Genomic DNA, 21,476 nt, shown 5'->3' with positions numbered 1-21,476 from the left:
GTTCAGTACCTTACACGGGGAGTGACTGCGCTTCATGAAGGCACCCTCCGACTCACGGAAGATGGTAAGAACGACACTGAGGAGAGGAGGGAGAAACTTGTTCACCTCCGGTCCCCCTGCCTCAGGCATTCCTGCTATACACCGTAGCAGGATGCCTGGAGAGTAGGTCTCAGGTAACCAATCTTATGTGGGAAGCAGAGATGGGGTGGTCTTAAGAAGCAGAAAACCTTTCCCCATCCTTTTCTTGCACCCCAAAGGACTAATGGCTGCGCCAGGGTCCCCTCCAAGGTGTGAAGTCCTGGTTGGTTTAGGCCAGAGACGAATGCCTGAGGTAGAAAAGCGCTACCTCCTGAGCAGAAATTTGCTCGCGTCGACTTAGGCCTCACCCAGAACCAGGTTACCAAAAAAAAGGCTGTGTGACACACCTACACAGCTTCCCATGCTCGGAGCCTGAGACGGCTATGTGTAATTGATTTGACACCTGCTCATTAAATTCTTACGCCACTATACCCAAAGCACCCAAGCATTAAGTCACTTCTGAACTCCGCCGCATGAGACAAAGAGAGGGGACGCGTGACAGAGCAGAATGGAAAAGTCACTTGGCAAAGGAGGGATGGAACAGAGGGACACGGACATTGGCTGAGGCAGCAGATTTCTCTCTCTTTCCTTCCCAAAGGGTTGTGAGAGATGAGGAGTTACAACCCTCAGCCTGGGAGGGACAAATCGGTATTTCTGTTTTTACCCATTAAATCTGTTTGTGCCATTTGTGAATTAATCTGTGATTTTAAAAAACCAAAAACTCTCCATGTAAGTATTCATTTAAATTTCTACTTCCTTTAATATTCAAAAATGCATATTTTTTTTATCTCCAATAAAGCATTTAAATACGTACAGTCGTACCTTGGAAGTCAAACAGAATCCGTTCCGGAAGTCCGTTTGACTTCCAAAACATTTGGAAACCAAAGCATGACTTGTGATTGGCTGCAGGAAGCTCCTGCAGCCAATCGGAAACCACGGAAGCCCCATCGGACCTTCGGCTTCCAAAAATAGTTTGCAAACCAGAACAGTCACTTCCGGGTTTCGATCATTCGGGAGCCGAAACATTCAAGAACTAATCAGTTCAAAAACCAAGGTACAGATGTATTTTGGTATGTTTATGTCACAACATTATAACTTCTGGTTTAAAGGTGGCGAATGAGTTGTTTTAATAAATGCACAAACATTATGAGAAGTATGAAATCTGTTGGGTAGATGCAATCTGCACACTTGTCCAAGAGATAGAAATCAAACCAAGAGGTGTTAATTTTGTACAGGAATCTGCAAAGATTTAGGGTTCTAGTCAATGCAGCAATTCAAGGGCTGCCAACCTCATGCAGGGTCTTCATTTGCACCCCTGCACAGCAGCCCCAGTCTTTTGAGCTTTCTCCTAGAAAGAAAGTTTTGAAACAAAAATATGCAGATACCCTTTCAAGCATTTTTTGTGAAATGAGCAAGCCCGGCTGATCTAGCTTTCTAGTGTTTTTAACCAATGAGTGAAGTCAGAGCTGTGGTTGATAAGTGAATTGTTGAGCCAACAGGCAAGAGGAATTCCTGGGGTCTTAAAGGCCTGCTGTTTTCTCCTTTTTAATGTATTTTTTTTCCTGCTTCTGTCTTATTTTCCAGGCGGAAATTCAACAGTTTATGCTTGCTCTCATATGGAAATACAGTTATGAGGAAAGCATCGCCCTGACTGCACACGTTCTAATTTTGTGCCCCCACAGCAGCCATTTTGTGACTTGTGCCCTCAGAACTCTCAACATTCAAAATGTGCCCCCTGGTCTGAAAAGGCTGGCGACCCCTATGGCCATCAAATAAATAAATATAGATAGGGATTAGGAACATCTAAGAAGATATACCAGGAGGTGGTATGTCCAACTGTGTAAGAATGCTGCCAGAAGTAATGGTTGCCAGATCATAATTCAAAGAAAAGTGAGGAACAGGGAGAGAGTATACAGGGAAGAGCCATGTACTCAACTGTGGCTGGAATGGGGATGGTTTCTATTGGGTTCCTTAGATTCACTATTTTATTTTATTTTATTTTAAGTTGGAATTATTTTATTTTATTCGGTTGAAGCCGGAGTTCCTCCAGGGAGGTGAAACCTGGGATTTTTGCACCCCTGACTAAAGAACAAGACTATATCAGCTGTCATTAGGCTTCGGACTGGTGCTGGGGCAAGACTTCAGTTTGCTGAGCGAGCCCTGCTTGCAAATGCAAAATCTTGTCTCTGACTCCAAAGTGCGCTGACCAAGGTGCTGAATTTCATTCCACTCTGTTGCCTGCCTGTCAGAACCTATTACCCATCCTCGGTTGAGACTGGTGGTTGTTCCCCAGATGACCCCCCTCGCGACGGCTCGTTTTAGTTACAGCGTATAGAAAGTTTGGCCAGCTTTCCCAATACTGTATTACATAAAACGGAAGGAAGAAATCACTGGCAACAGCTTCAAACAGAAAGCTGGGCAGTTTGCTGAGGTTAGAGTAAGTAATAATAATAATAATAATAATAATTTATTATTTGTACCCTGCCCATCTGGCTGGGTTTCCCCAGCCACTCTGGGCGGCTTCCACAGAAACCAAAAAACACTAAAAATATCATACATTAAAAGCTTCCCTCATTAGGGCCGCCTTAAGATGTCTTCTGAATGTCAGGTAGTTGTCCATCACCTTGACATCCGATGGGAGGGCATTCCACAGGGCGGGCGCCACCACCGAAAAGGCCCTCTGCCTGGTTCCCTGTAGCTTCGCTTCTCGCAATGAGGGAACCGCCAGAAGGCCCTCGGCGCTGGACCTCAGTGTCCGGGCAGAACGATGGGGGTGGAGACGCTCCTTCAGGTATACTGGGCCGAAGCCGTTTAGGGCTTTAAAGGTCAACACCAGCACTTTGAATTGTGCTCGGAAATGTACTGGGAGCCAATGTAGGTCTTTCAAAGCCGGTGTTATGCGGTCCCGCCGGCCACTCCCAGTCAGCAGTCTAGCTGCCGCATTTTGGATTAATTGCAGTTTCCGGGTCACCTTCAAAGGTAGCCCCACGTAGAGCGCATTGCAGTAGTCCATCTTGCTTTCAGGCCAAGGGATCTGGCGTCTGTCCACAGACAGCTTTCCAGGTCATATGGCCAGCATGACTAAACCACTTCTGCACAACAGGACACTGTGACAGAAGCCAGAGCACAAGGAAACACTGTTTACCTGCCGCAGCGGTACCTATATATCTACTCACACTGTTGTGCTTTCAAACTGCTAGGTTGGCAGGAGCTGGGACAGCGCAGCGGGATCTCACCCGATTGTGGGGATTCGAACCGCCAACCTTCTGATCGGCAAGCCCAAGAGGCTCAGTGGTTTAGACCACAGCACCACCCGCTAGTAGCCATCGATAGCCCTCTATTCCATGATTTTGTCTAATTCTCTTTCAAAGCCATCCATCCAAGTTGGTGGCCATCACTGCTTCCTATGTGCTGCATGGAGAAGTACTTTCTTTTATCTGTTCTGAATCTTTCAGCAAAAAAAAAATCACAGTAGTTAACGGCATCACAGCGTTCAAAACAGTCACACGGGGGGGGGGGGGGATATTCATGCTATAAGGCTGCAGATATTGCTGGAGGGCCATAAAGGGTCTTTTGTGGTTCTCTTGTAGGCGCCGGCTATGAACACGAGAGCATCGGAGCAACACTTGCAAATGCCAAGGAAGTCTCCATGCTCAGCACTTACAGAGTCTTATCAGGCAATTTTCAATTACCTAAATAATTATCAGTGTATGGCCACACATGCGGCTACCGAAAACAGGGGGGCTTTTAAAAGCACTTTGAGCTTTCAAATGTTTAATCGGTACTGACTCAACGTTTTGTTGATTAACTGGTGGTGGTGGCCAAATTTAAATTGGTGGCCCTGCAAGTTAAGAGCATGCTTGTTTGTTTTCAGGGGCTATTTTTAATTCTCGGTGTGCTCCTCCTGCAACAGGGAATGCAGAAGAAAATACTACTGACGGCCTTTCCTTTTCGGAAAAAGAGCTTTGGGACGTTATCATAGACTTCCCCCCAGCAGCTCTGAAAGGCACCAATATGGATGTTCTGATAATATCCAAAAAAAGAAAACAGATAAATAATTGACGAATTCTTTAATCAGCCGACAGCGTAATCATTATGATTTTAGGACGGGGAATCTTTCTGAAAGGAAGAGAGAAGCAAGAAAGGAGTGGAGAAAGAAATGAAAGAATAAAGTGGAAAGCCTGCCTGTTTCAGTCAAGAGATGATGATCACATTTTATCTTTGTTCCAGGCAGAGGTGGGGTGGAGGGGGGTGGCAGTTAGCAAGACCTTATTTAGCACAGGGGAGACAAGTAATTAAATGATGGCTCCTCCTACCTGGCGAGGTGGGTGTGGCTCCTGGTAGCTGGGCAGGATCTTGAGCACGACGCTTCCGCTGGCGTTTTTCAGCACCTCTTGCAATGCCCGTGGGTCACTGCCCACCTCCTGCCCGTTCACCTCCTTGATGATGTCACCCACATGCAGCAGCCCCTGCTGGTCAATCATGCCACCATGCAGGATGCGGGCAATGACAAGCTCGCCGCGCTCCACCCGGAACGTCACACCCTGAGGGAAAAGAAACCAGAAAGAGTGCAGAGTCAATGCAAAGCAGTTATGGGTAATGGGGACAGGGCCAGCCCAGCCGTGAGGCAGGCTGAAGCAGCTGTTCCACCTGGGGCACCCAATTGCTATGCACCATATTTTTCGCTCTAGAAGACGCACCTTTCCCCTCCTAAAAAGTAAGGGGAAGTGTGTGTGCATCTTATGGGGTGAATGCAGGCTGCACAGCTATCGCTGAAGCCAGAACAGCAAGAGGGATTGCTGCGAAGCCTCTTCAACAGCATTTGATTCAGAATATTTTTTTTCTTGTTTTCCTCCTCTAAAAACTAGGTGCGTCTTATGGTCGGGTGCGTCTTATAGAGCGAAAATAGTGGTAAGTGACAGGTTGGTTGGTTAGTTGATTAGTTGGTGGGTCCCAGGGCCGGATTTAGGTTTGACAAGGCCCTAAGCTACTGAAGGTAATGGGGCCCTTTATATGTCCAGCTGTCCTTTGTCAACAACAAATTGTCACTGTTTTTTGTGTTGAATATATGCTATATGGTAATTTATGGACCTAATAGGTATCTAAAGCCATTTGCACATAACAAATAGGAGCCTACACAACACAAAACAGTTGCTGTATGTAGGTTTTATTTCATTTATTTTTAAATCTTATATTTTGGAAATGTACATCCAGGTTTTTTTCCTTTAATTTTTTTGGGGGGCCCCAAGAGAGTGGGGCCCTAAGCTATAGCTTGCTTAGCTTATACATAAATCCAGCACTGGTTAGTTAGTTAGTTAGTTGGTTGGTTGGTTGGTTGGTTGGTTGGTTGGTTGGTTAATTGGTTAGTTAATTAGCTAGTTAGTTAGCTGGTTGGTTGGTTGGTTGGTTGGTTGGTCGGTTGGCTGGCTGGCTGGTTAATTGGTTGGTTAGTTAGTTAGTTAGTTAGTTAGTTAGTTAGTTAGTTAGTTGTTGATTAGTTAGTTGGTTAGTTGGTTTGTTACAGGTCTGCTCAGTACTCTGGCCTTTAAACTAAAATATGGCAAGGCCATGACAGTGGAAAAAGACTTTACTCACCAGGTGCTCCCCAGCAGTCTTACGAATCCCCACCATGCGCACGGCATCCGGTGGCACCGGCTGGTTGTTGAACATGGGGTCCAGGACTGGACTGGGTGGTGGCGTCTCGTAGCTCTTGGAGGCAACGGAATCGTGGGTTTCCAAGAGGGACTGAGAAAGGGGCGCGGCAGGGGTGGGAAAAAGGAGACAACAGAAAGACTCGCTCAGCTGAGACCAGAGACAGATTAAGTAAAACGTAAAGGAGGGGAACAGGCCTCATTACGGGGGGTCATGAGGATCAAGTCTTTTGCAGTAGGTCCTGGATCTCCAGGCCTTTCTCTCCAAACAGCACACTCATGATACCCCCAGAAAGCACAGTGATGGCTTGCCTAGAGGCATCCCTTCATATAGGAAGCCTAAGAAACTGCCCTATGCTGAGTCAAACACTTGGTCCACCTGGCTACACTGACTGGAAGAGCTCTCCAGGGATTCAGACATTCCCACTGGGAGATGCCCATGAATGAACCCAGGACCCTCTGCGTGCACATAAACAGGTGCTCGACCACTGAGACTACAACCGTTCTGCAGCTAATATGCATATTTGTGCAAATTTGTGCCATGGGCCTGTGTCCAGAGACCTTAAAGTCCCTAGTCACAACACTGGAAGCAGGGGCAAATCTTCCAAGCCGTACCCAGAATGTCAAAAATTAAGGGGTGTCTTATACACAGATACATCCCCTCCATTTTCTTAAATCTGAGTCCTCCAAAATAGGGGGGGTCTTATACATGGGGGCGTCTTATAGATGGAAAAATACAGTATGTTCTTGATCAGAAGAGGATCTATTCCACGGTGATTTCTGAAATCACTAGATTCAGCCCAGCAAGAACATACACAAACGCACAGCGTCCTGGGGAACTATTAGGCCATATATAAATGGTTAGATATATAGTACAACAGGTGTAGAGGTGCCTATCAAGCTGGGACTAGGGAGCGGACCAGGCTTCAAATCCCCACTTAGCCATGACAGTCACTGGGTAATTGTGGGTCATTCATTCTCTCTGAGCCCACAGGATTATTGCAGAGATAATACCATGTGTGTCACCTTGAACTCTTTAGAGGGAGATGAGATCACAACATCTGAATGACATTGGGAGGGGGGCAGAATCTAAAGAGCAGAATTCCAAGTGTATTACAACTTGGCTTCTGATACCTGACTATTAAATTATTATTACCATTATTATTATTATTATTATTATTATTATTATTATTATTATTATTATTATTATTATTATTATTATTATTACCCCGCCCATCTGGCTGGGTTTCCCCAGCCACTCTGAGCAGCTCCCAACAGAATATTAAAAAACGTTAAAATATCAAACATTTAAAACTTCTAAACAGGGCTGCCTTCAGATGTCTTCTAAAAGTCAGAAAGTTGTTTATTTCCCTGACATCTGATGGGAGGGCTTTCCACAGGGCGGGCGCCACTACCGAGAAGGCCCTCTGCCTGGTTCCCTGCAACCTCACTTCTCGCAGTGAGGGAACCGCCAGAAAGCCCTCAGAGCTGGACCTCAGTGTCTGGGCTGAACGATAGGGGTGGAGATGCTCCTTCAGGTATACTGGGCCAAGGATGTTTAAATATTTTTTAACTATTGTCTTAAGCTTTTAACTGGGGTGGGCAATAAATGAAGCTTTCACTGTTAATAAGCTTCTACTTCAGTTTCCTGTGAAAACTGAAGGCAGCCCTGTTTAGGGAAGTTCTTAATGTTTGATGTTTTATTGTGTTTTTAATATTCTGTTGGGAGCCACTCAGAGTGGCTGGGGAAACCCAGCCAGATGGGCAGGTATAAATAAATGATGATGATGATGATGATGATGCATAAACCTACCAGTTAAAACAGGCAAATCCTTGTGAGCCTTTAAATCACTCCCTCATGCCACCTTAGACACAGACCCAGAGAGGCAACACTAGCACAGAGAATCTACACTTTGCGTATATACATCAACAGTCTGAAGTTACACGATCCAGGAAATTTGCTGAAGCTAAGCAGGTATTCATCTGGTCAGATCCTAAGTGGGAAAACACCTGGGAACTCCTGGTGTGTTGCCACACAGCCCATACAGAAGAAAGACCTGATGCAAATGCAACAAGGAAGCAAGCAAATAAACCAACAGTATTAAGCCGGATGCCTCAGGTGTCTCTGCAAAAAAAGAGGACATAAACCATGTCTTTCTGATACACACGGGAAAAAATAAATCTTGCTGTTGCTTGTTGTTGAGCAAAGGCGCCTTGCCCCTCAGCCTGGCATGAAGCAGAAAGCTTTATCCATCGCCAAGTCGGAACCCTCCCCCCAACTCCTGCTGCCAAATAGGGCAAATCCACAGATGTCCCTTATTAATATCCTGGCCCTGTGGGTCTTTGTGCGAAAGGGCACTTCTCCCGACACTTCTCTCTCTGTGTGTGTCACGCACAGACAAAGCTGATATGCGCTGGGATTCCTGCTGACACCTCCTTACGAGAAACGAGCCCTTCGTGAATTGTCTGTCCTCCTTCCTGGGCCACTTACAACGAGCCCGGGCTCCAGGGTCCATGCAAAATCAACTACCCCAGTTCAGGTCTGGAAGTGACACCTTTTTCTCACTCCCCGGATCTTGAGAGACAGCTGCCTCTCACCTGGAAGTGAGGCTCCCTTCAGATACAAAACTTCACAACTTTTAGAAGACATCTGAAGGCAGCTTTGTATCGGGAAGTTGTTTTCGTTGCTGATTTTAATTTTTCATTCATACATTTCATTAGTTTTACAATCAATCTAACATTTCAAAATTTGACTTCCTTCCCCCTCTTTCTGCGGTTCCTAAATTTTTTTTTTTTTAAGATCCAAATTCATTTCACTTGCTCGTTTAATTGTCTACTGTAAACATACGCTCTTATAAAATTGCAGGTTATTACAACGATCCTGCTCATGTTTTGGTTTACAATTTATCTGTAAATATTCAATAAACCATTACCATTCTTTTATAAAAAGTTTTGTTATCTTGATTTGTTCTGGTAAGTTTCGCCATTTCCCCGGATCTTGAGAGACAGCTGCTGCCTACCTGGAAGTGAGGCTCCTGGAGGATGCGAGCTAGTTCGGCAGCCGTGCTGTCTTGCTGAGCGATGGAAGTGATGTCTTTGAGTATCTCCTGGACCAGCTCCAGATTGTTGTCTCTCACGGCTTCCAGTTTTGTCTCCTCCAGTCGCTCGTGAGCCTGCACAGTGGGCGGGTGGCAAAAGGGCGAAGGAGGGGGGGGTGGATTAGAGAGGCACATGTAAATAAACCAACAAAGCCCCGCGAACCCTTTGTCCTTCTGACACTGTGGATGCTGGAGACCTACGGGGGTTATGTTTATGTGGATGCCCATGGCCCTGTCCCCCAAGTTAAACCAAAAGCATGTGTGTGTGGTTGATAGAGCTCTCCAAATTTTAAATATGGGTTCCTGCAGAGCTTGGGAAAACTCATCAGCACTTTCCAGAGCCAAAAGGGTAAGGTTGGGGGGGAAAGAGAGGGTGTGTTGTGAACTGTGTAAAGGAAAGGGGATTGGAAGAATTACTCACACATGCCGCTCTCACACAAACACACAGCCCACTTGCTCAGAGCAGCATCCCCAGAAAGATCAGAGCCTCTCCCAGCCTTTGACAGGGAGCGCAGTAAAAAATCAAGCAGGTCTTTGCTGCAAAAGGGGTGAATCGCTGGCTCTGAAGGAGCCTCAAGAAAGGCTACCCAAAGGGAGGCAGACACAAAAGAGAAGGAACTAAAAATAAGAAGTCTCTCAAGGAGTTGCCTGCCTGAAGTCAGCAGGAGGGCGGTGGGACGGAGAGCTAAATATGAGCCAGTTCTGGAATCCAGGGCTAGCACTGGGAAATAGCGAGGTGGGATGTTTCTGGATAGCTTTAGCTGAAAAATAGGACAAAAAATCCTGACTCTAGCCCTCTCGAGAGCAACTTTCCCAGACTCCACTACTTGACAGGGGCTGGGTGAGAAGGGAGAAGGCATTTGGGGCTCTCAATCCAGGAAACATTAACATACAAGTTTCGCTAGGTTTCTGCGGCCAGCTCAGGGCCAAACTAAAGGAGAAACAGGAGATGTCCAGTTTTCTTACAGTATCTGAAGGCAGCCCTGTTTAGGGAAGTTCTTAATGTTTGATGTTTTATTGTGTTTTTAATATTCTGTTGGGAGTTGCCCAGAGTGGCAGAGATGGGCAGATGGGCAGAGTATAAATAATAATAATAATAATAATAATAATAATAATAATAATAATAATAATAATTATTATTATTATTATTATTATTATTATTATTATTATTATTATTATTATTATTTCTACTATTATTAAAAGGGGGAAATGGGTGTGGAAGGCAGAGAAGCTGCCGGATGCAGTGATTGGGATCAGAGGTACAGCATGAGGGAGGGTCTGCTTAACCCTTACCCTTCCGGCCATTTCCCTGCTCAAAATCACTCCCCAAGCTCTTTTTTCAGCCTGTGGCTGGAAGATATGTGGTCCCTGTATCTTCTCCCTCAAGGAGAAAAGCGGCTTGGGGTAAGGATGTGGCAGGAGAGGAGAGAGAGAAATTTGATTCGATTCACATCAAAAGGCAGATCTACCTAATATGCAGTTTCCTGAAACTGTATGTAAACGGAAAAGCAACAATCCTTCGAGATTTGTACTTCTCTGAATTCTGCCATTCTCCAGCCGAGTAATGTGTACAAAAATGCATATAACTGAGGTAAAGTGTGCGTGAAAATGCATATTAACTGTGAAAGCATACAAACGAAGACAAATGTGTTTTACAGAAATGGGTATATGACATTAAAAAAATGTGCATCTTAAACACTGGTGAATTTTAATGAGGACATTTTTAAAAATCAAACTGAAGTGGAAATGCGAAGGACTGAAATTAAGATTTGAAAAGCGAGAAATCAAGAAAATTGAAAGACTATGGGTTACAGCTAGCTTGGTTAGAAATGAATTCAGCATTTCAGACTGAGAGATGCTACCCATTTCATTTTCAATTACTATTTCAGTTATTGTTACTTGATTATAAATAAATTAAATTTCGTTATTATCTGAACTTGGTTGAAATAAAATGTATTTTTCAGATCCTGCTTATGCATTCCCCATTTCAAAAGCAACCTGGCTCCAAATGACTAAAAATTCCAAAGCCAGAAAAAGGTTTGCTGCGAACTGCCCTGCCCTCTGCGGATGGAGGGTGGTATATTAATGATCTAGGCAGCAACCATTTCGCATGGGGGTCTGTTTCCGGGTCCCCACACCTGTCAGCAGAGCGTGTATAATTCTGCCTCCGTTCTTCCCTCTTCTGGATCATTTGGACGCACCTAAAGTGGTCATCACTAATAACAATAACAGAGATCAGTTTGCATTTCTTAGTGCAGAAAGCACTGATCTGATGTATAGAAATATTTCCTATTCTAATTCATTCAAGAGAGTTCTGGAAGCTTCTCTGTGTGAAAGAAGCAAGCAGAAAGTGTCTGAAGTTTGGGTTATTCCTTCAGAGAAGCTGAATACAATGGTGCCCCGCAAGACGAATGCCTCGCAAGACGGAAAACCCGCAAGACGAAAGGGTTTTCCGTTTGCAAGTTGCTTCGCAAGACGAATTTCCCTATGGGCTTGCTTCGCAAGAAGAAAGCCCATAGGGAAATCTCCGGGGACCTCTTTTAAATGCTGGCAGTGGGGAGCAAAGCCTCCCCCCCCCCGGCCTTCAGAAGAGGTCCAGGAAGGCCGGCGGGGGCCGAAAGGCTTTGCTCCCCACCGCCAGCATTTTAAAAGCAGTCCGGGATAGCAGGGAAGCGCTTCCCGCTATCCCGGACGGCTTTTGAAGGCAGGCGGGGGGGGCAAAGACTTTTGCCCCCCCCGCCCACCTTCAGAAGAGGTCCAGGACCTCTTCTGAAGGCTGGCGGGGGGCGAAAGTCTTTGTCCCCCCTGCCTGCCTTCCCAGGGGCTTTTAAATCGCCCCGGACAGCGGAGAAGTCCTCCGCTGTCCCGGGGCGATTTTAAAATGCTGCCCGCCAGCATTTTAAGATCGCCCCGGACAGCGGAGAAGTCCTCCGCTGTCCCAGGGTTTTTTAAAATGCTGGGGGTGGGAAGAAAAGCCCTTGTCCCCCCCCCAGCCTTCAGAAGACAGACTGTCCCCGGACCTGGTCTGAAGGCGGTTTCCATAGGAACGCATTGATTGATTTTCAATGCATTCCTATGGGAAACCGTGCTTCGCAAGACGAAAAACTCGCAAGAAGTAAAAACTTGCGGAACGAATTAATTTCGTCTTGCGAGGCACCACTGTACAGCTGGTTAAAACTGGCTCTGTTATCTCTTTCTGCCAAGATCATGCTGACTAAAATAATAGGTCAGGAGGAGCCCGGGTTTCACTTTCTCTTTCTGTCTCGCTCCCTTCTGGTGTGGTGTTCTGTACATAGTATGCTGAGTGTTAAGGTTTAGACTTCTTATAAGTTACTGTAAGTTTAAATTAAGTCTACTGCAACTGGATTTTTTTTTATTTTAATTTCTTTTTAATTTTATTGAATTTATTGGTACAGGGGGAATAATAAAACAAAACAAAAAAGAGAGAAAAGGAAATGCATAGATAAGAAAAAAATAAATTACTATTTACACAAACAAAAGTCATTCCCACCCCGTGACTACCCATCACCCCACCCCACCGCTTCCCTCCACCACACCTCGACTACCATATATTTTGAATTTTGTTTTTTGTTTTTTTAAAAAAAAATTTTATTGCGTTTCTTTCCATAGGTTAGCAGATTTGTTTACATAGCAACATGCAAGAAACATTTTTTATATATGAAGAAAAGTGAGAAAAAGAAGAAAAAATTAAGTAACTTTCACAACGTCCTTCAACAGTTCGCTTTCTTTTGGACCTCCTCACATCCTCTCGGCATTGCATTCATTATTCTAGCCAGTTCAGCAATTTGTTATCTTGTTTCCCATCTTATTGTACCTTTGAATTTATTATGTTACCAATTTCGGAAATTTGTAATTTAGTTTTAACACTCTTAATAAACATAATATTTTGTTTCTAATTTGTCTCATTTTTTTATCAATACTTACTTTATCATTTACTTAGATAAATTGCAGAAGCATAATGTTTCTTAATCGTGCACAATCTTAACATTCAAACAACTTATAATATTTTTGCAAATAGTCCTTAAATTTTTTCCAATCCTCCTCCATTGTTTCTTCGCTCAGATCTCGAATTCTGCCAGTCATTTCTGCCAACTCCATATAGTCCATCAGCTGCGTCTGCCAGTCCTCCAGTGTGGGTAAATCTGGTGTCTTCCAGAACTTTGCAATAAGAATCCTTGCTGCTGTGGTTGCATACATAAACAAGGTTCTGTCCTTCTTTGGCACCTTCCGGTCCACCATGCCCAGGAGAAAGGCCTCTGGTTTCTTAGAAAAGGTATATTTAAATACCTTTTTCAACTCATTATATATCATTTCCCAGAAGGCCTTTACTTTCGGGCAGGTCCACCAGAGGTGAAAGAATGTCCCTTCTGCCTCCTTGCATTTCCAACACTTATTATCAGACAGATGATATATTTTAGCCAACTTGACTGGGGTCATGTACCACCGGTATACCATTTTCATAATATTCTCTTTCAAGGCACTACATGCCGTGAATTTCATACCGGTGTTCCATAACCTTTCCCAGTCCTCAGACATAATATTGTGTCCTACATCCTGTGCCCATTTTATCATAGCAGATTTAACTGTCTCATCCTGTGTGTTCCATTTAAGCAGCAAGTCATACATTCTCGAAAGTACCTTAGTCTTTGGTTCTAGTAGCTCCGTCTCCAGTTTCGATTTCTCTGTCTGGAAACCCACTTTTTTATCCATTTTAAATACCTCTTGAATTTGAGCGTAATGTAACCAATCTCGCACCTTACTTTTTAATTTGTCCTGGCTTTGGAGCTTCCAGTTGTCTCCAACTCTTTCAATTAATTCCCAATATTTTGGCCAGTAGGCCTCCATATTGGGCCTTTTTTTAGAAATCTTGGCTTCCACTGGTGATAGCCACCTCGGGGTCTTACTTTCTAGTAAGTCCTTATACTTCATCCAGACGGCAAAAATTGATTTCCTGACAATATGGTTTTTAAACAGTTTATGAACCTTCGCCTTGTCATACCACAAGTATGCATGCCAACCATAAACATTGTCAAACCCTTCCAGATCTAGGACATCGGTGTTTTCCAACAGAAACCAATCCTTCAGCCAGCAGAAGGCTGCAGCTTCGTAGTATAACCTTAAATCCGGCAGGGCAAACCCCCCTCTTTCTTTTGAGTCAGTTAGTATTTTGAATTTAATTCGGGGCTTTTTGCCCTGCCAGACAAACTTAGAAATATCCTTCTGCCATTTTCCAAAACATTCCATTCTGTCCACGACCTGGAGGGTTTGAAATAAAAATAACATTTTTGGCAAAACACACATCTTTATAGCTGCGATTCGGCCTGACAAGGTAAGTTTCAATCTTGACCAAATATCCAAGTCTTTTTTAATTTCCAGCCAACATTTTTCATAATTATCTTTGAATAGATTTAAGTTTTTGGTGGACAAAGATACCCCCAGGTATTTCACTTTTTTAACCACACTTAACTCTGTCTCTTTCTGGTACCCCTCTATCTCTGTAGGCGTCAAATTTTTGGCCAAGACCTTAGTTTTTTGTTTGTTTAGCTTGAATCCCGCCACCCGACCAAACTCCGAGATAAGTTCAAGAACTCTTTTTGTGCTAGATTCTGGCTCCTGTACTGTCAAGACTAGGTCATCTGCAAAAGCTTTCAGTTTGTATTGTTTCGCTCCGACCACTATACCCTGCACCAACTGGTCCTCCCTGATCATGTTCAGCAATACCTCCAGAACAGAAATAAATAACAGAGGGGATAGAGGGCACCCCTGTCGTGTCCCTTTTTCAATTTGGAGTTCCTCCGATACCACATTGTTCACTGTCAGTTTAGCTTTTTGTTCTGAATAGATTGCTTCTAATCCATTTTCAAACCCCCGTCCCACTCCCATCCCTTTCAAGTTTTTCTTCATAAACATCCAAGAAATGTTGTCAAATGCTTTCTCCGCATCAATAAAGATTAAAGCAGCCCTTGTATTTCTAATTCGCAACAGCTCCAATATATCGATAATGTTCCTGGTGTTGTCAGACATGTGTCTACCAGGGAGAAAGCCTGCTTGGTCCTTGTGAATTACTTCATTTAGTACATTTTTAAGTCTATTCGCTAAAATGTCTGCAAATATTTTGTAATCCACATTCAGGAGTGAGATGGGACGGTAGTTCTTAAGCTGGGTCTTTTCCCTTTCTGACTTGGGAATCAATGTGATGAATGCTTCTTTCCACGTTTCCGGTGCCTTCCTCCCCTCCATGATCTGGTTACAAACCTCCAACAACGGTTGTATCAAGAAGTCCTTCAAAGTCTTATAATATTTGGAGGTGAGTCCATCCGGGCCTGGAGACTTGCCCAGCTGCATATTTTGGATGGCACCTTCAATTTCCTGTTGAGTTATTTTGCTGTTAAGAATTGATCTTTTATCTTGACTTATTTTAGATAATCCATTTGTCCTCAAAAATTGATCTATTTCCGATTCTTTCTGAGGCCCCTGTGCGTAAAGCTCTTTAAAATATCTGTGGAAGCACTTTCTTATTTCTTCTGGTTTCTGAACTATTTTTCCTTGAATCTCCAAGTTTGTAACCGTATTTAACTTTTGTCTTTTTTTCAACTGCCAAGCTAACAACTTTCCACATTTGTTTGCTGATTCAAACGATCTCTGCTTCATTTGTTTAATTTTCCACTCAATCTCTTGATTGATCAATTTCGAATATTGTGCTTGATGGAATTTGATCTCTCTTAGCACCTCTTTTGACTTCGGTTTGGTTCTCAACTTTTTCTCTCCTTCACTTATTTTCTCTAAAATTTTTTCCTTTTTTCCATTCCAAAATTTTCTCTTTATTGTATTCTGTTGTATCAGAAACCCTCTCATTACAGCTTTACTTGCGTCCCAGATTGTTCTTTTCTCCACCGTAGTGTTCAAGTTTATTTCAAAGTAGTCCTTTAGCATTTTTTGGGCCTTCTTAACAATCTCATGATCTCTTAACAGGGTGTCATTCATTCTCCATCTGAAGGATCCAGTTGGGAAAAGTCTCAATTCCATTTTCAAGGCATTATGGTCGGAGCAGGTTTTTGGGCAGATTTCCACTTTTCTTGTTTTCGGGGCCAGCCCTCTAGATATCCAAATTTGGTCAATTCGTGTCCATGACAAGTGGGCCTCAGAGAAGAAGGTTCCTTCTTTACCCAAGGGGTTCCTTGTCCTCCAGATGTCAATCAAGTCCATATTGTCTGTCATTTCAAAAAAGGTTTTAGGGAGTCTGCCGTCTGTTGTTAAGTTTTGATTTTGGGATTTGTCCATATTTGTTGACACCACCCCATTCATATCTCCCATCACAATAATGTTAGAATAGTCCAAATAGTCCATCATTGTCTCATGCAGCTTCTTATAGAATTCTGATTTTCCATCATTTGGCGCATAAACTCCTAATATCAAAATCTTTTCCCCTTGTGTTTGAATTTCAATTGCGAGAATTCTTCCATGATCATCTTTGAATAGAAATTTTGGTGACAGGTTCTCCTTTGCATAAATTACAACGCCTCTTTTTTTAACTTTGTCTGATGAGATAAATTCTTGGCCAAGTCTTTTATTGATTAATACTTTCCTGTGGAGCCTAGTCACATGTGTTTCTTGAAGGCATATTACATCCAATTGTTCTTTTTTTAGGATATGAAATATCCTCCTTCTTTTTTCCGGAGAGTTCCCGCCATTTATATTCCAACTAAGTAGCTGCAGAGACATCCTGTTCTATTTAAGATGTTCTTAGGATGAGGTGCCTTCCTTTTGCTCAGGTCCCGAGGGTGCAGGCGTTGGCCCGCTTCCAGGCAGTATTGGTGCTGGTAAGACTGGAAGCCAATCTACTCCTTTTTGGAGATCTTCTCCGTGGTCGTGAAGGAACTTTTGGTTATCTTCAGGTGTTCTAATTTTAACCTTCCTTTCTTTGTAGGTGAAGGATAATCCTTGTGGAAACTCCCACCTATAGGGAATTGCGTTGTGTCTCAGCAATTTTGCTAGTTCTGTGTAGGTGGCTCTGAGGTCCAGCAACTGTCTCGGAATATCTCTATAAATTTCCACCCTTTTGTCTTGTATTTCAATTGCTTTTTTGAAGTGAAGACCTAGGATCTTGTCTCTCTCTTCCTTTGATCTTAAAATTATCAAACAGTCTCTGGATCTGTCTTTCCTTACCAATCTTCCCAGTCTATATGCCGAGACAATCCTGAAGTCTGTATCTTCCTTTAAACCCCAGAACTTCGAAAATTCCTGTGTCAAGTATCCAATCAAGTCTCCTTGCTCGAGTTCCGGGATGCCTCTCAATTTAATGTTACTCTCACGATTTTTCAGTTCCACCATTGACAGATAGACTTGTTGTTCACCCACCTGTTTGTGCAGGGGCTTGACTTCTCCTTTTATTTCTTCAACTTCTTTTTGTAGAGCTCCCACTTTCTGGATTGCTTCTCCAGCTAATTCCCGATTTTCCGCTGTTGCTCCTTGCAAATTCTCTATAGCTTGCGTGTGCTGGGAAACTTGATCAGTCAATTTTTGAATCGAGGAAGTCGCTTTGTCTATCTTCAAAGACTGGTCGTCCACCTTCTGGTTTAAACTTGATAATTGCTCCAATATTTGTTTTAATAGTGTATCTGACCCACCTGCTGCCATATCTTCCTCAGTGGACTTCTCTGTTATTTCCCCTTGTTCCCTTTGGGTCACCAGTACAGCTGGAACCGACGATCGGCGTCCTTGGGTCAGTGTTGTTTGTACAAATTGTGCTGGTTTTCTTTCCTTTTCTTTTTCCTTGGCCTCTTTAGATTCCTTAGCTTTAGATGCTCTTGTTCTCCCTGCACCACTCATTACACATCTGTCAGTGTTCAAGGTCAGATTGTCTATTGTTCCATGGGAGAGACAAATTCAGTTATAAACAACCAATGAGGTGGAATTCAAAACAAAAGTCAATTCCCAGGATTTTATAATCCGAAAGCCCTGTAGGGGGAGTGCCACCAGGTTTCAAAGACAAAGAAGGAAGTAATCCGCCATTAAAGTTCCAAATTATTTCAACTCAGTAAATTCGATAGTCCAACAGTCCCTTCAAAGACTCAAAATTCCCCAAAGCACCTTTTAAAGTTCAGCAAAGTTTCACAAGAGGTGCTTGCAACAGTATCACATCCAGTCTTTTCTGCTCAAATATATCAGTTACGCTCCAACAAAGTTTTTGCAAAGTTTTTGCAACTGTTTCCGCAGTTTGACACAGTCTCCCTCTCCGGCAGCCCGACGATCTGGCTCTTTAGAAATACAGCCCAAAGAAAAAGGGAGGTAGGAGGGAAGTCCCCATTACTCCTTCTTTTAATCAATGTCCATTTCCACCTTCAGTTTAGAAGGAAAAAGAGCAGGTCTAATAGCACGAAAAAGTTAAAACTTCCCACAGTCCCGTTTCAAGCGCTTTCCGCTTTTTAAAGCTTTGCTTTGATCTTGTCAGCAATGTCGGAAGACGGACTTCCCTTTTCTCGTCTCCCGTTTTCAGCCAAATTTAACAAATTCTTTGCCAATTTTAAACCCTTTACTCACGGGTATGTTACTTGCAGTTTGGTGTTGGTTTTAGGAAGAAGGGTCAGCGCTCATCTGCAACGGCCGCGCGGCTTCACTTCCGCGGAAAGAGCGATGAACTCACAGCACCGCTACCCCTCCTTCACTCCGGGTCTCCTTACGGGGTCCCTTCTGTGTTTTCGGAGCAGCTTCTGGTGCCCGCCGAGTCCCACGGCCACGGGCTCACTCTACCCGTGGTTTATCTTGATGGGTCGTCGCTATGCCGCAGCGAACGACCCTTTTCCGCGGAGCCCCTCTTCAGAGCCCGAAGAGGACCGCCATTACAGTTTCGCGCCGCCCCCGGAAGTCCCATATATTTTGAATTTTGTATATGACATGACTTATTAATGGTTTCTGTTCCACTTTACTCCTTTAATCTAAACATATCAGCATATTCTTTTTTGAACAGTGTTTATCCATATATTCTTCAAAACATTGCCATTCTTGTCTTAAGTTTTTGATTTGACTGCATTTTTATATTTGCAGTTAGCTTGCCATTTCTAGAAATTCGCTTAATTTGTGTAGCCAGTCATCTTTTGTAGGTATTGTCTCGGAACTGGATTTCTTACGGACGGTGCCAATCCTGAATGTATTGGATTTGTGACCATTGTTCTCATTTTCCTTCAGCAGCAGTAAAGCTCTGCCTCTGGTCTGTTAAGTTTTTACTCTGCTAACTATACGTTGCAGTTCTGCTCTGGATCAATACAGTGGTGCCTCGCAAGACGAAAAGAATCCGTTCTGTGATTCTCTTCATCTAGCGGTTTTTTCGTCTTGCGAAGCAAGCCCATTGAAGGATTAGCGGATTAGCGCTATTAGCGGCTTTTAGCGGCTTATCTGCTGATTGGATCAGCTGATAAGCGTCTTAGCGGCTTAGAAAAGGGGGGGGAGGGGGAAAACCAGCAGGAACTCGCAAGACAGTGTCGTCTTGCAAAGCAAGCCCATAGGAAATTCGTTTTGCGAAGCACCTCCAAAACGGAAAACTCTTTCGTCTAGTGAGTTTTCCGTCTTGTGAGGCATTCGTCTTGCGGGGCACCACTGTACTGAGTAGAATTCCATGACAATAACGACTGCACACACTTGAGAGCAGGCGCTGTTGGCTGTCTACTCTTCCTGGGTTGTTTGCTTATATTATCTTTCATTTTAATGGCTAATTTTCCCTAGTGGCTGCAGTGGAGAGAATGAGGGACAATTAGCTGCCAGAAGAAAGATAAGCAGAGGTAAACAACAGAAAGGTGGCCAGGGATTAATGTCTCTGAGAGTGTGTGTGCACCCGCAATTGTGAGCATTTCTCACACACCCCATCTTCCTCTGCCTGCCTCTAGGGGAACTGCCTCTGTAACCTGAAGTGTCTGTAACCTGAAGCGTCTGTAACCTGAGCTACCACTGTACTTGCACTGATGTGCTTTCGAACTGCTAGGTTGGCAGGAGCTGGGACAGAGCAACAGGAGCTCATTCCGTCGCGGGGATTTGAACCACCGACCTTCCGATTGGCAAGCCCAAGAGGCTCAATGGTTTAGACCACAGCGCCACCCGTTCCCATTATGGATATATAAGCCCTTGCAGGTTCATCAGGCTATTTCCATGGTATCCCATATTCTAACAGGGAACTCATTCTTCAAGTGTGCATTCTTGTGCAGCCAAAACAATGCCATCCAATCAGAAGAGGGATGGATCAATGGAGTGTGGGGACTCAAGATTTGCAGAAGTACCCAAAACAGCCCAATGAGGAGGAATAAGCATGCTAAGTACTGTATTTTTCGCCCTATAGGACGCACTTTTACCCCTCTAAAAATGAAGGGGAAATGTGTGTGCGTCCTATGGGGCGAATACAGGCTTTCGCTGAAGCCTGGAGAGCGAGAGGCTCTCGCTCTCCAGGCTTCAGGAAGCTCTGCACGCCGCACCGGCCTCCGGAGGGTCGCGCAGAGCTGCCTGCCCTCCCGGGGTCCGCGCAGAGCTGCCTGCATTCCGAGCTGCGCACTCTTCAGCACGCCCGGTCTTCGCACAGCTGTCCGCAAGCCTGGGGAGACCGGCACGGCTCCCTAGGCTTGCGGATAGCAGGCTGTTCTGGGGGCTGGGGTCGGGGGAAAGCTCGGGCTTCCCCCGCGCCAGCCCCGTGCCTGGGGGGGGGGGAATAATTTTTTTTCTTTATTTCCCCCCCCCAAAAAAAACACCTAGGTGCATCCTATAGGGCGGTGCGTCCTATGGGGCGAAAAATACGGTAGGTGCAGAATACTGCCTGACTGTTCAGGGAAGAAAATGGAAAACTATGGACGGGGAGGATGGAATGAATTATTCTGGAAAAGCACATCACTGGCTGGAAGCCTGAACAGGAGTTCTCTGCACAGGAATGTGTGCTGAGACAAAATTATCCCCTCCAAATTCTAACTAGTGAATGCTTTTCTCAAATACTCTCCTGCTATTCTCTAAGTGGCTGAATATTTGATGGCTGCTTTTGACATCCAGCTACACTGAATTTTGTTGTTTGATGCCTGACAGGTTTTGACAAGAATTTATTGGTTGATGTTAGCAATTGTGTTTGATAGTGCAGGCTGGACAGATAGCAAGTACACAAATTGTATTATTGAGCTTCAAACCAAAAACCACACTCAGATTACGGCTAATTATATCTACTAATAAGATGGTTATTATCTTCTTTTGGGAAAGCCCCACTGAAGGGTAATCCGTAAATATTTTAAATAAGAAAAAGTAAATGAAAACATTTTATACTAGAAAAATAAAAAACCACTTTCCATCCCAGAGTAGTTAAGAAAAAAACGTGGGAATCAGCATTGGTATTTAAACTGGCGCACCAAGCAACAGCTGGAATAAATGTTCAAGAAAGCAAATTTCTTGAAATGTGGGGTTTATTTATACATTTTTGGAATAATAGAATTGGGGGATAGTATCCCACCCTATGCTAAACAAGAGTTGAAAGCTCATTCTAAAACTGGGGGTAAACATGTTTGGGCTTTATTGAATTACTGTATTTTTCTGTGTATAAGACTATATTTTCCCCCAATTTTTTTAAGTTTAAAATTGGGGGTCGTCTTATACACAGGATGTTGCAATT

The 21,476-nt window shown here is 43.9% G+C and overlaps 1 protein-coding gene across 5 annotated transcripts in view; it reads right to left on the bottom strand.

The window, feature by feature from the left end:
- Window positions 1-21,476, bottom strand: part of MPP2 (MAGUK p55 scaffold protein 2) — a 79,200-nt gene that overhangs the window by 23,693 nt on the left and 34,031 nt on the right. For all 5 annotated transcript variants that reach the window (XM_081166495.1, XM_081166499.1, XM_081166496.1 and 2 more), the window contains exons 4-6: window positions 8,750-8,902; window positions 5,674-5,823; window positions 4,395-4,622 (exon numbers count right to left, since the gene is read on the bottom strand). In XM_081166495.1, coding sequence (XP_081022621.1) covers window positions 4,395-4,622; window positions 5,674-5,823; window positions 8,750-8,902 — 531 coding nt within the window. The remainder of the gene's footprint in view (window positions 1-4,394; window positions 4,623-5,673; window positions 5,824-8,749; window positions 8,903-21,476) is intronic.

Source organism: Podarcis bocagei, assembly GCF_964188305.1.
Source record: "Podarcis bocagei genome assembly, chromosome: 13".
Classification (NCBI taxonomy): domain Eukaryota; kingdom Metazoa; phylum Chordata; class Lepidosauria; order Squamata; family Lacertidae; genus Podarcis; species Podarcis bocagei.
Note: the sequence above shows the minus strand (reverse complement) of the source record. Positions and strands in the feature narration are given on the sequence as shown.